This window comes from Monopterus albus, unplaced genomic scaffold (genome assembly GCF_001952655.1).
Source record: "Monopterus albus unplaced genomic scaffold, M_albus_1.0 scaffold5.1, whole genome shotgun sequence".
Classification (NCBI taxonomy): domain Eukaryota; kingdom Metazoa; phylum Chordata; class Actinopteri; order Synbranchiformes; family Synbranchidae; genus Monopterus; species Monopterus albus.
In genome coordinates, this window is record NW_018127885.1 from 3,644,720 (window position 1) to 3,657,397 (window position 12,678).

Consider the following 12,678-nt stretch of genomic DNA (forward strand, 5'->3'; position numbering starts at 1 on the left):
TCAGCCGGTGTTTGATCAGGTTCACGCGCGACTTGCTCTGGTGAGGAAGAGGAGGGGGAAGGCTGTTGATCGTTTTCTGGCTGATTCTCTTGTTCATTGTGAGCGTTATCGTGGGAGCCCGAACCCGTCTGGTGTTGAGATGAGTGTATTCGGTCCAGCAGATTGTTTACAGCCTCTTCTAATAAGTCAAAATCAGAGGCGCTTGCCTGGTGTAGAGGAGAAGTATCTGGTGAATCGTAACCCCCATCTTGTGTCAGATCCCTGTAATTGTACTCTGAGGATGTATTTGGCGAATTGCCTGAGTTGCTTTGCGGGCTAGTGTTTATCAGTAATCTGTTTATTAATGCGTCTAATTGATCAAAATGAGCTGCGTTTACGAGTCTGTCTTGCGGTGGTGTATTTTGCTGGTTTTCTGAATGGTGACTGATTGGGCTATTTTGACTTTCGCTGAAAAAAACCCTGTCTCTCTGCTCACTGAGAATTCTAATAGATCAAAATCTGAAATATTAACCGGTAGTGGAGGTAACGGGTGGTTTTCTGATGAATTATTTATCGCCAAGTTATTAATCAAGTCATCTAACAAATCAAAATGAGCTGAGTTTACATTCCAGGCTGACATTATCCTTAATGCACCCTCTAATACAGAGAAATTACTCAAATCATTAGTAAGCTTACTTTTTAATCACACCATCTCGGTTGTAACAAGCCAGAATGTCGCTCCTCACTTGAAAAGACTCACTTGGGGGCAGGACAAAGCTTCTGATTGGATAACCTTTCACCTAGAACTGTCAAATCGAGTTTGATGAAAGTCGGTATCTATACTGTGTGTGTATAGAGAAAGACCAGGAGCCATTCTTTGCACAGCCCAATGAAGTGGCTAGTTGCCATTGTGCGATGCAGGCGAGGATAGCCAGTGGTATCCTAAATGCTAGGACCTTTTCAAAGCATACAGAGCAAGACAAGGCACAAAGACGAGTTTTCAAAATGCTGCTCTGGTTTAGTTCTACATGGTAGTGTGAAAGGTTACATCTCAGCTTTTTCTTAATGTTAAACTACTGAGGACAACTATAAAAAATTATATTGTTACTACACAAATGAAGCAAATTTAACTGGTAGCTTTACTGGTCATAGATGTACTGTAATGCTCCATGCCTTATATGTAACTATAAGTATGTTTTAAAGATTGCTGTACTTGGAAAAACAAATCAGTTTTAATGTCGTCTGTTTGTCCCTTATAATTATTGCCAGGGGCTTCTTCAGAATAAAAGCAATCCTTATTTATACTCCCAGCATTTGGACATCACATTACTATAAATCACCATGCAGTGATCAATAGATACATAAAGATATAACAGCCTGCAGAAATCTCTCCATTCTAATTCCAAGTCATTGATTAAACAATGTGCCGTTTCTCACGACACAGCAGGGATAATAATTATTCACCTTAAGTAAGCTAAGAAAATATCTGCTCAGTTTAGATGTTTATTATTAATATTCTCAGTGTGAGTCCTCATTTGCCTCTAACCTTTTACAGTTACAACTAGGTGTAATCAAATAACAGCCTCCATACATAGACACTTTCCAGTAACATACATCTGGGAAATACAGTACATATGAGAACACCTAGTTTTGTTTAGATATTTTCAATAGGAAGATCCTCTTGGCATGACTCAGTGATTTTATAAATCTAGTTTAAATGAATCTCACTTGTAATCTAATCTAGCCTCAGTTTTCTACCTGCTTCTGTTAGAAAGGAACTCGAGTGGGACCCTGTCAAGATTGAATCAATCTACAGTGTTAAAACAAGACTAAAATCATTTGAGACTAAGACAAATAAGAGCTCATTTTATTTTATTTAAATGTCAGAACATAACTGCTTCAAGGTGTTTATTTGTTTTACACCATACTTTTTTGTTATTCGGTTAAATAGACTCAGGTCTGAGTCAAGTTTGAGATGGTCGACATCTGCACCCAAACTTTCTCTGTTTTAGGGTCTTTTGGCCCGAGAAGCAGCAGTTATAGCTGAGCGGACTTCATGTCACATCGGCTCTGAAACTGTAGCTGACATGTTCTATACCACAGCACTTCGCCCTCACTTCCCATGTGTGACTGAACAGGAAGTCAGCTGTTAAGTTACGAGGGTGTGTGCAAGAGCCTGCTTTCCATGGATACATAACTGTTAATATGAAGTAGAGTTAAACATCCATAGCAGCTTATGACTGTTATAATGCAATTCCAAACTGGGGCCACAACAATGATCAAATGGAGTACAATATCGGTTACTCTATTAAAGTGGTAAGGCGATGCTTCAGATTTTAAATCACCTAGCGGAGCAATAAATTCTCTGCTTCTGTCACTTCACTGGAGTTTAAAGTGCTGCCTCAGCGTGAACTGGTGGTTGGTATCACTGTCATTCTGAGTGCCCACTGCCATGGTATTTCTGGGTAGCTGCCTACAATCCATCTGCTCTGTCTTACCCAATAAGTTTGTATGTAGACACTAAATTCCTCAGTGAACAGCAATTCACTGTTCTGATCAGGAAAACAGAACTACTGTGCCAGATCACTTCTATTGGCACCGGCCAGATTCACCAGCAGCAGGTGCAGCCGGTCTTGCTCAAACTTCTGAGACAATCGCATGTTCGAAACATCAGCTCTTTTGAGCAACATCTGATCTTTTGGTTTGCAAACGGAAACAGCTGAGGGTGTTTTGTCTGTGTCTTTACTGTTAATAACAGAGAATATGCTTCATCATCAAATCCACAGCTGGATATCTATATCACCTCAATTAGCAGGTTGAAAACGTAACACCCGAGACATCAAGATTTCCTCTGCAGATGCTTGATCTACAAAAGCAGGTGCCAGTCCCATTGTCAAAAAAAAATAATTGTTATTACACATCCTTGGGATGTGTGCTGTTCACTTTTTGACCGCTGAATGAGAACTAATGTATACAAACATAAATGCCTCCTCCTATTAGACAAAAAGATCTGTCTCATCAGTGTTTATGCTTCTAAGGGCGTGTGATTTTTCTTTTTGAGTTTTCCAATTTGCATGCAGACAAACAGATTTTACACAGTTGTATTGAATTGTTGCATGAAATATGTAAGTGAAATTGCTTTGAATTTGTTGTATTTGAGCATCTAATATTTTTCCCATCTTGCCTCCCACTGTTTCCAGCACAGATATGCAACAGAGCCACAGAGAGAAAGAAACAGTGAGAGAGGATTTACAGCAGCATCAAGTCTAAAAGAGCAGGGGTGAAAATAACTCCAAAGACCTTTCTCTGCATGAGTTTCCCCATCCGTCACTTCACAGAGAGTCACTGGCATTCTGCAGCATTTAATCATGCCTTTGTCAACACATTCTCTAGTTACAGATGCTTTGCACCAACATTCTCATTCAAATGAACTCAGTAATCAGCCATTAACAGGCAGAGATGTTCGTTGGTTGGATACAGGATCCTGTGTCTTTAACCAGAAGATGCAGCTGACTGAACCCATTTTGCATTCACCCCTTACTCCACTCCACTCCACTCTACTCCACTCCACCTCCTCCCACTTAATTCCATTTCCCTGCTCCCTCCCTCTTCCCTTCTTTTAGCACCAGCCCTGGCTGTCATCAGAATGCAGGGGGTGTCTCGAGGACCACACACAGAGTAATTATTAGTAAGAGAAGATGACAAGTGAACATCCCTCCTGAATGCTAAGAGATGCCAGCAGAGACTGGAGTTGGCCAGCTGCTCTCTCTCACTCAGATATGCTGGACAAGGCTGAGCTCCACCTTCCCACAGATCCCTGTTCAAAGTCATTCGCACAACAGGCATGACAATATTCAGGTCCTATTCTGTGAATCATACGGTACCACACTAAGATGCCCTTTGGATAAGATTGCATGGTCAGAAATAGAGAGTCAAGATTTCACACTCTCCCAAACATAAACAAGACACTGACAGGTGCTATACTTACTGGGGGTTGCTCATGTTGAGGTCTTGCTGTCAAAAATAGACATCCACAGTAAATGACCTCAAGTGTGAAATGTGATTTCACCACTGCAGAGACCTAGCTCCAACCACACCTATAGAAAATACAAGAACAAGGTGATTACTACTAGGAAAAAAAAACAATCATGGGGCAAATTGCATCCACTCAGGAAAATTGTGGCAGCTCCAGAACAGCAACTAATAGACCTTGTGGGGAGACTGTTTTGCCATCTGCTGTTTCCATGTGGCCAATTAATCTCAATATCATGAAATATTTATTTACAGTTGAACTGTTTAACACAAATGCAGTACCAGTGCCTTTGCTTTTCCCGAAGGCACCATGTCCTAACTTCAGTTTTAGCTGTGCTCTGTTCAACTATTTTGCTGGGGAGCACTAAAGTGTAATGGATTTTAAATCTCCTTCAATATATGCTCCGCTCTGTGAATCAGGGGCTGTGGAACACCACGCCTCTCGCATAGCAAGTACAGCAGGATGCTAGCTTTTTGTGCCACAGGATAAGAAAGCCATTGATGTCCAAGTTCATTCACCGAAAGCCTGCTCCAGCTGCTTTGCAGGAAACAGACATGACAAGACCAGACAGGAAAGTCACAAACACATAGCCACTGTTTTAACATGAAACATCCACTACTATAAACAACAAGCCCAGTTGACAGTATTGCAAATAGGCTAAAACTGAAGGCAGCTGTCAAGAGATGAACTGACAATGATTACACATTTGCATTGTTGTTCACAGCCTCATAATTTACTAATATTTTGTGGATTCGGAGGAGTGTGTGACACACAGAGGCACAATGAAATCTTTCAGATGTGAAGCATTCACAGCCACAGCAGAGGTAAGCAGTGAAGCATCAGATTAAAGGCTACTCAGGATAAACCAGTTCAGGTAATTCAAGGGCTGAGTGATATTGTTTCACTGCAGCACCCCAAAAATGTTGTCTTAGCATAATACTCAGGGGAAAACAAAACAACGGATTTGGTCATAAGACATGCAGAAAGTCAGAAGTTAAGGCATTACCAAAACACTTAACAGAGTGCCTCTCTTTCTGTAGAGGTGACCAGAAAGGCAAGTGGGATCAAAGGTGTGTATTTCTTTCTGGAGAAAAGTCACTGCTAAGTATTGCTGGACTTGAGTAAACCGCTGTATCAACTAGACTGAATTTCCCAATCAGGATTTTGAGTAAATCCTTTGCCAACAGAGGTGGTTGTCCATAAAGGTGGTAATTCTTATCATTTCATTTAACTAAACAGCTCCTGTAGGCTGTTTCTGCCCAACATTTCATTCAATCCAACCAAGATCCAAATGTTAGCTACACAGGCTAAATAGTTGTGGTGCTGTTAACATTTTCCCCCACTGTGTGATTTAGAGGCCCTACAGTCTTAGTCCAACACAAATGCACCAACCAACAGGGCGCTTTAAAACAAACACTGACTGGAAAAGAAACACAAAGACACACCAACCTCTCCTGTCTTCTTGCTCTACATTTTGTAAAGTGTGATCGTGACTGCTTTGCCCTCGCAGTGATGATGGTAACATCTCCCTCATCGCCGATGATGATGATGATGATGATTATCAGGGTGAGGGAAGCTCTTATCTTGATCTGTGTAGGCTGCGATTCCCCTTAAATTTGCGTTGGCCAAGCACCCGTATCGCTTCTCAGAAGACAGCGCACGACAAAAACACCTACTTCGGACTTCAAGCACCATCCTTCTGCGGAAACGACGAGACTGTCACTGAATCGGGAGGATAACGATATCTTCGGAGGGATGCATATGCGTTTGCAGGGCTTCCCCCACAACCACACCAGAGACTCCATGTGCCCGATAATAAGAGGAGGTTCACGACCAGGAGCTGTCCAGGTGCTGAAAACGGGAACCCAGCGGCTACAGATGTGTGACGAGCGGGGCCATCAACACGGAGGAAACCGGGCTAGCGTTACACAAAAAGCCCCCGAGACATGCAGTGATGTCAAATGAAACTCACATGTAGTCTCTATTTCCATTAAGCTGCAAGAGCCCGCAGAGGTCCCTGTTTCTATGCCACCCTGGAAGAGTCGACGTAGAAAAACTCCGCTTCACTTCACCTCTTGAGCTCCAGAGTTCCTCGCGATAACAACTCACCCGCACTAAATAAATAAATAAACTAAAAATAAAACCTGTGACTTCCAGTGCTTTTGTGGTAGCCTATTACACGATGGGTTTATGGCGCCCAAGTCGGTTTTATTTCACTGTTATTTACGAGTCTACAGCGTCACCATTGGCTCCTACCTCAGAGGAGTATTTGTGTTGTATCCTAAAAAAGTAGCACAAAAATTAGGCCCCCGAAAAGGCTAAGCGGATAAAAGAGTAGGTGCAACACGCCTGCATTTTCATTGGAATCAAATATAATTGTTGAGTTCTCAGTGGGTTGATTAATGGTAGATCATTCTGTAATGATTTATAGGTGCTGGCAACCTAGAAGCATTAGTGAATTTGTGCTATTAATATGCTTTCTGCAACTTATAGTCTAAATCATTGATAAAGGGTGCCTTCTAATTAGTCAAATGAACTGTAACTACAGCGGGCATGTGAGGTGAGGCCTACTATTAATCAGTTAACAGAATTTCATCAAAATCCATTTAACACTGTGGCTTTAGAATAGACCAACCATACAGCAACTGCGTGTTCCCAACACTATTTCTTAACATAAAGGCAGTGAATAATTCCAAAATTGGCAATGATGGGCCACCTAACGGTAGTAGTAACTATTTGTCTGACGTAAGTGGAGTAATGTGTTTGTAGACTAAAACAGTTCCCACGATTCCATTCATGCCTTCATGCATACCTGTCATTCAGTTAACCAAACCCAAACACACTGAGCTCACATACACAGTAGGTGATTTCCTCACTGACCTTATGATGCAACTAAACCTTCAAGAACAAAAACCATAGTCTAACCAAGGGTTCAAAACTTTCACAGCAAGTTTTTAAGATTATTTTAGACCTCTGATAGCTATATATAAACTGCACACACCAGCAAATGACGTTATTTATGACATTACCAAATTACATACGATAGTATCCTGACGCTAAGCTTGCCATTTACAATGTAGACAAACTGCAATCACAACATTTTTTAGGGTAAGGGAGGAACCCGCCCACATGACAGTTTCCTCAGAGGTCCAACAAAAAGCAGTTGAGTTATTTTGAAGCTTCACTATGATTCACTTTCTCTACTAAAACCTGCACTAACCTACCAAAAGCTGGGATCTCAAGGGCTGGTAAGGACAGAGGTTTCTTTTTATTTAAAATTTCAGAGTGATGACATATTCCTCTCTCATGACTGAATATCAATTCATAGTGGCTTTGGAATTCAAGAAACTATATATGTAGGTTTGTTTTCATTACTTGCATCTTAAATGTCCTAGTGGTGACAGCTTACGTCCTCTTCTATGACAAAAACATTTGTTCTCAGGAAACAGCAAGAAACACATCCTAAATGATGGCAGGTAAAACTAAAGTATACTATCAGAAGAACAAATACTTTTAAAAGATACTATTCAGTTCTGTTACAGCTGTCTTTCCTGAAATGTTACAATGTTTGTGTAGACCATGGAGACCCTTGTGATGTGCAGGAAGCCACATATTGCATGCACGGAGGGACATGCTACAAAATATCTTCTATGAATGTGCTCTCCTGTGTGTAAGTTCTATAAAACCAATTTTAAGTTGCCTTAGATGTAAGAATGACTATTTATTAACCTTTAACTTTGAAACTCTGTTGATTTCATGGTAATATTAGTAATACATTTTTGTACAACATACTATCTTACCTCAGGTGCACTGATGTTTATAGAGGCAGCAGATGTCAGGAGCACAGGCTCCCCCTAATTTCCACCGATCCAGGGCAGGCAGGGTTAATTGCAGCCGTGACCATCGTTGCTCTCCTCATCTTAGTGGTGCTGTCTGTTGTTATTTACTACACATACAAGTATGTATATTATAGATTTAGGCTTGCCAATGTTCTCAAAACATCTAAAAAATAACATTAGGATGTGGAAGTGTGTTACACAATCTTGATATTATTGCACTTTGGCCACAATATATTGTCATAAAGTTAACTGCCATTACTTGTGTCCACACACAGGATGTTGAAAGCCAAGAAACAGAGCCAACAAAACCATCAGCAACAGTACTGGAGAGTACAACCAAGAGCAAGAGTATGAGGTCTCCTTTGGTGTACATGGTTTGTTTTAGTTGTGCGTTGAAAGGAATGCTGAAATAATATGATACAAGACGACAAGATCAGTTGAGTGAGGAAAACTGCTGCACCAACCCCAACTAAAGTCAAGACAGGCGAAGAGCTGATTAATCTTCTTGAGATTTCTGGATTCCACATCTGTTGCTACAGACAGATATAATTTATGAATGCACAAAAATGGGTGTGAAACAAGCGCGAGTGGGCGGGAGGTGAACAGTACGCTATGAAACTGGCACTGGTGTTACTCATGTTAAATTGTATTTCAGCCTATGCGCTTTGATGTATACATAAAGCATGGCTGGGCTACGAAAAAAACTATTCTGGAAAATATTATTCTGCATATTTACCTTGTAATAAGGAATGAATGAAATAAGCTGTTGTATCAATTAATGAATGTGCTCAATATATTAGTAAATATTTTATCATTGTGTAAAGATATACAATGACCCATTCTGAATGATTTCACTATCTGATTTCTGGTAGGAGACACACACACACACACACACACACACACACACACACACACACACACACACACACAGATACCACCCCTCTCGCTCCCCTCGACCCATCTGTATCGCCTCACTTTTTAAAAATGTCTTCACTCTGCTCTTTAAAAATTCTAATGCTCTCACAAATTTGAACACGGAGAAACGCTCACAAAGCAAACTTAGTGATACGCTGTGTGTGGGAGTCTGTATAATTAGCTTAACCCAGGCTATTCATCAGTACCCTTAAAGCTAAAAACAGAGGATCCCAGGGGTTTTTAACAAGAATGATAGCATCAAATCTGCTTCAGTTCAGCTAGCTTTAGAAGAGGAATTAAAACTCACAGGGCTGCACTGCCAGTAGTTTGTTAAGTCTACATTTTGATGGACTTCAGTGTTTCACATACAGTTGGAAGAGGGAACTAATTATCAGTTGCTGAGTGTCTCAGTTACTCCTCAGAATTAGTTGCTATTAATGACACAGCTATGCCGCACACCCATTCAGAAATCTGGTATTCTTGTTTCGTTCAATTCAAAAACAAAGCCAGCACTCTACTTCTGGCTGAAGTTAATTATAATAAAAATGCCCTCGAACATTGGCTCAGCAGTGAGTACACCATAAAAATTTCACCGTATGTTTCTGTTTTAATTATCGATGAAGCAACAGTCTTCGGTCACTGCACAAACCAAGTTTTTTTTTCCAAAGCATGCCATGATGCAATGAGGAAATTTGTAGGCAGGGTGGGCCCAAATAAAAGGTCACCACATGCTGCTTTAAATAGCAACTGTCTTCTGTCTACTGTGTATGACATATATCAAAAAGGTACTTTATTAATGTTAGCTGTTAACGGAGAGTCAGCAGGTCAGTGGCTCTGTTTTTGAATTAGAAATGCAGGTTGATTCCACCTAGTGGCAGAAAGGCTTACTGCAAAGTGCTGTCACGAAAAACGAAATTATTATGAAATGCATGTTTAAAACATTTATTTCAATTACTAAAACATCCTCTGGATGCTGTTTAAAAGCTAGATCAAAATTATGCAAGATCATAAGGTGAGCATGAAATAATTTTTCTGTAAAATGTAAACACATTTCTATAAACAACTCACTCTTACAGGCTTCTGGCTTTGTCAAACTCGTGTGCAACTTTCAGTGCTGTGCTGTGGAGTCCTACAGACTGCATGTTAGTGAGGATGGTGACCACTACACCCTGTGGGAGGAAAGGGGTCCGTCCTTGGTGCTGGTCTATCTCCTCACTGGGCAACACCAGGAGGACACTGCTAGCCCCCACAGCACCTCCTGTGTGTGACATGTAGTGTCTGCGCTTCCTGCACTGGCCGTATTTCTGTAGTTTCTCCACCACCAACCAACCCTGGGCATACAGACCATCTTTATCCCAACTAGGCTCTGTGTTGTCAACTGGTGCCCACAAATCTATGGCAGTTTTGGGTTTGAGGAAGCCAGGCAGCAAGCCTGTATTGTCTTCTAGGTGGGCCACCTGGTAGCTGTAGAGCAGTACATTACCAAACAGCAGCAGGTCAGGCACAGTGGAAAGGAAGCCACCTCCTGCCCATTTGTAGGAGTTGTCTATGTATGGGCAGTTCACAACACACCCTCTCTTGCTGAGATGATAATATCTGTGAAGGAGTGTCATCTTTTAATGTGAGGTCACTACTGGATTTTTTTTTATTATGTTGCACAATCAAATCCCTGTAACTCTTAGTGCTTTAGACAAACTGGATGCTGGTGATGACAGGTTACCTGGAGCGGTGGTAAATAATAGGGTCATTCTCATCGGGCACAGTATTGTGCATTCCCAGTTCATGGAACATATTCATCATGACATCCAGGAAGCGCTGGCCAGCAGCCCGCTCCACAACAGCGCTGAGCAGGGTAAAGGCGTGGGTGGAGTACAAAAAAGTGGTACCTACATGTAGCAAAACATATCTTATTAATAAAAACATTAAAACTGTATTATATTTAAACAGTTTAGCAAGTAAATGTTTATTTTACCAGGTTTGAAAATGAGTGGATCATCCTTGAAGAGGTCCAAGGCATGAGTGACACTATTAAACTTGTCTTTCAAGTAGTATTCATCATACTCATACTCGTACTCTTTTTTCTTGTGAGCCTGAGTGGCTTCTTTGTCTTTGCTGTTCTGTTCTGTTAAGGCTTTATCTTTCTTTTCTTTATCTTTCACATTCTCCTTTACTGGTAGCTTTAAAAGTCTCTTAGCTTTCTCCTTGTCCTCCTTCACTTTCTTTGCATCCTTCTCATAATGTCGTATGCCACTCAGATGAGACAAAATCATTCGAGGGGTTATTGTAACCTGAAACAACAAAATAAACAATGCGAGCTTGAGCTGACCACAAACATTAACAATAACAGGGTTAAGATGGAAAAAATGGTTACATTTATCATCATTTCTAGTAACTTACATCCTGTCCATCAAATTGTTTCTGGGGAAATTCTGGGACATATTTCTGGACAGGCACATCAAGATCCAGTTTTCCTTCCTCGCACAGTCGTGCAGCAGCTACAGATGTGAGGGGTTTACTGATGCTGGCAATCCGCATCACAGTTTCTGGGCTGCATGGCACACGGTTCTCCAAGTCTGCATAACCGATCCCTGAATTACATTAAGAATTTTAATGAATCATGTAAGACTGTGAATGCGTTTTCAGAGGAATATTTTACTAGTCCATGTGTTTTAAACATTATTTATTGTGGTAACGTATAAAATACATTTTGGGACGTTTCAGTAAAGTAAATGAATGAATGATGCTTAATTTCACATCATGTGTTATTTGGTCAGGTTTCTGGGAAATGTGCTGGCCTGATTTTTGAGACAAACAAAAGGCCACTTTAGTTCACAACTGGAAGTGATCCATTTGTGTTTCAAGGCAAACAGAACTAAAACCTAAAGGCAATTTATTTATTTTCTTATTATTATTTTTACTGCTGCTTCTTAAAGAGTACACGTATCAATGCGCGTATGCAGCATCAAACAGTCAATATAGAACATAACACAAGGGTATTACTGCGCTAGGAAAAATAGAGCCATACGCTACAGTGTCTTGTTGGCCAGTGCTGTATTCACCTAACGTTGGTCCACAAAACTAACTTATGTTGGACAAACCAAGCTAATTACATTGTCATTGTAATTTAAAAACGGATATACGTAGCCTAGCACCGTTAAAGCGGACTTTGCAGGCACCAACCTTCACACCACACCTGAGCACCATCCACAGAGACCCCGACTACCAGTCCTGGAGCTCCGACCTCAATCTGGCGACAGACACCGACCATCAATTAACTGATATATGGGGCATTGAAGTTACAGTAGTCAAAGAATATTAAGAGAGAGCAAAGGAAGGCTGGTTAATCAAAAACCACGTAGGCCTACCTTTATTCGTTCCACAAGGTCTCTGCTAACTTTAATTGCAGTGCTGTATCTAGCAGTGTCAGTTTTCTCAGCTTCTGTAACTTTATTAATGCACAAACTGTTGGCTGTCTCAGTGCGGTATTCCAGTCCGACAGCTAACGCAATCCCCACACCAGCGACACATAACCAAATCCTGGACTTGGCCCAGTATTTAGAAAAGGGTATGTTTGACCCTCCGAGGTAGCGTCTTTGTTGCTGAATAAAAACACGCCGTGTCTCTCGTGCACCTACTCCAGGTAACAACCAAGAAGACTGGCGCGCGGCTAGCAGGCTAAATTTGGCACAAAAGCGGTTTGACAACAACCGTGACATTGCTAGTAATGTTGCTGCTTTTGTGTGCAGCACCATTAGTTGGTAAACTGCCCCTCAGCGATCAGTTGCAGCTAGCCAGAAACTTGATCTATCCCTGTAGATCCACGAACCAGACCAGATGAATCAAATCATGATTAGCAAGCATCGAGCGAGGGAGAGCTCAGTAACCCTACTGGGCTCTCCCTCGGTACCGATT

At 41.2% G+C, this 12,678-nt stretch overlaps 3 protein-coding genes across 3 annotated transcripts in view; 1 reads left to right on the forward strand and 2 right to left on the reverse strand.

The window, feature by feature from the left end:
- tmem266 (transmembrane protein 266) overlaps positions 1-6,145 on the reverse strand; it is a 31,447-nt gene extending 25,302 nt beyond the window's left edge. The window contains exons 1-2 of the mRNA XM_020612248.1: positions 5,462-6,145; positions 3,968-4,076 (exon numbers count right to left, since the gene is read on the reverse strand). Coding sequence (XP_020467904.1) covers positions 3,968-3,981 — 14 coding nt within the window. The 5' untranslated portion in view covers positions 3,982-4,076; positions 5,462-6,145. The remainder of the gene's footprint in view (positions 1-3,967; positions 4,077-5,461) is intronic.
- A 985-nt stretch (positions 6,146-7,130) lies between these two features.
- On the forward strand, positions 7,131-8,343 carry nrg4 (neuregulin 4). Its single transcript, XM_020612260.1, has 4 exons — positions 7,131-7,488; positions 7,589-7,682; positions 7,818-7,970; positions 8,127-8,343. Exons 1-4 carry the CDS (start codon positions 7,479-7,481, stop codon positions 8,203-8,205), a joined length of 336 nt encoding a protein of 111 aa, XP_020467916.1. The 5' UTR covers positions 7,131-7,478; the 3' UTR covers positions 8,206-8,343.
- A 1,351-nt stretch (positions 8,344-9,694) lies between these two features.
- Positions 9,695-12,637, reverse strand: lactb (lactamase, beta). The gene is made up of 6 exons (XM_020611143.1): positions 12,132-12,637; positions 11,947-12,013; positions 11,164-11,354; positions 10,739-11,054; positions 10,487-10,652; positions 9,695-10,362 (listed from the first exon to the last, which is right to left on the reverse strand). The coding sequence occupies exons 1-6, from the start codon at positions 12,516-12,518 to the stop codon at positions 9,837-9,839; spliced, it is 1,653 nt and encodes a 550-aa protein (XP_020466799.1). The 5' UTR covers positions 12,519-12,637; the 3' UTR covers positions 9,695-9,836.
- Between the last annotated feature and the right edge of the window lie 41 nt (positions 12,638-12,678).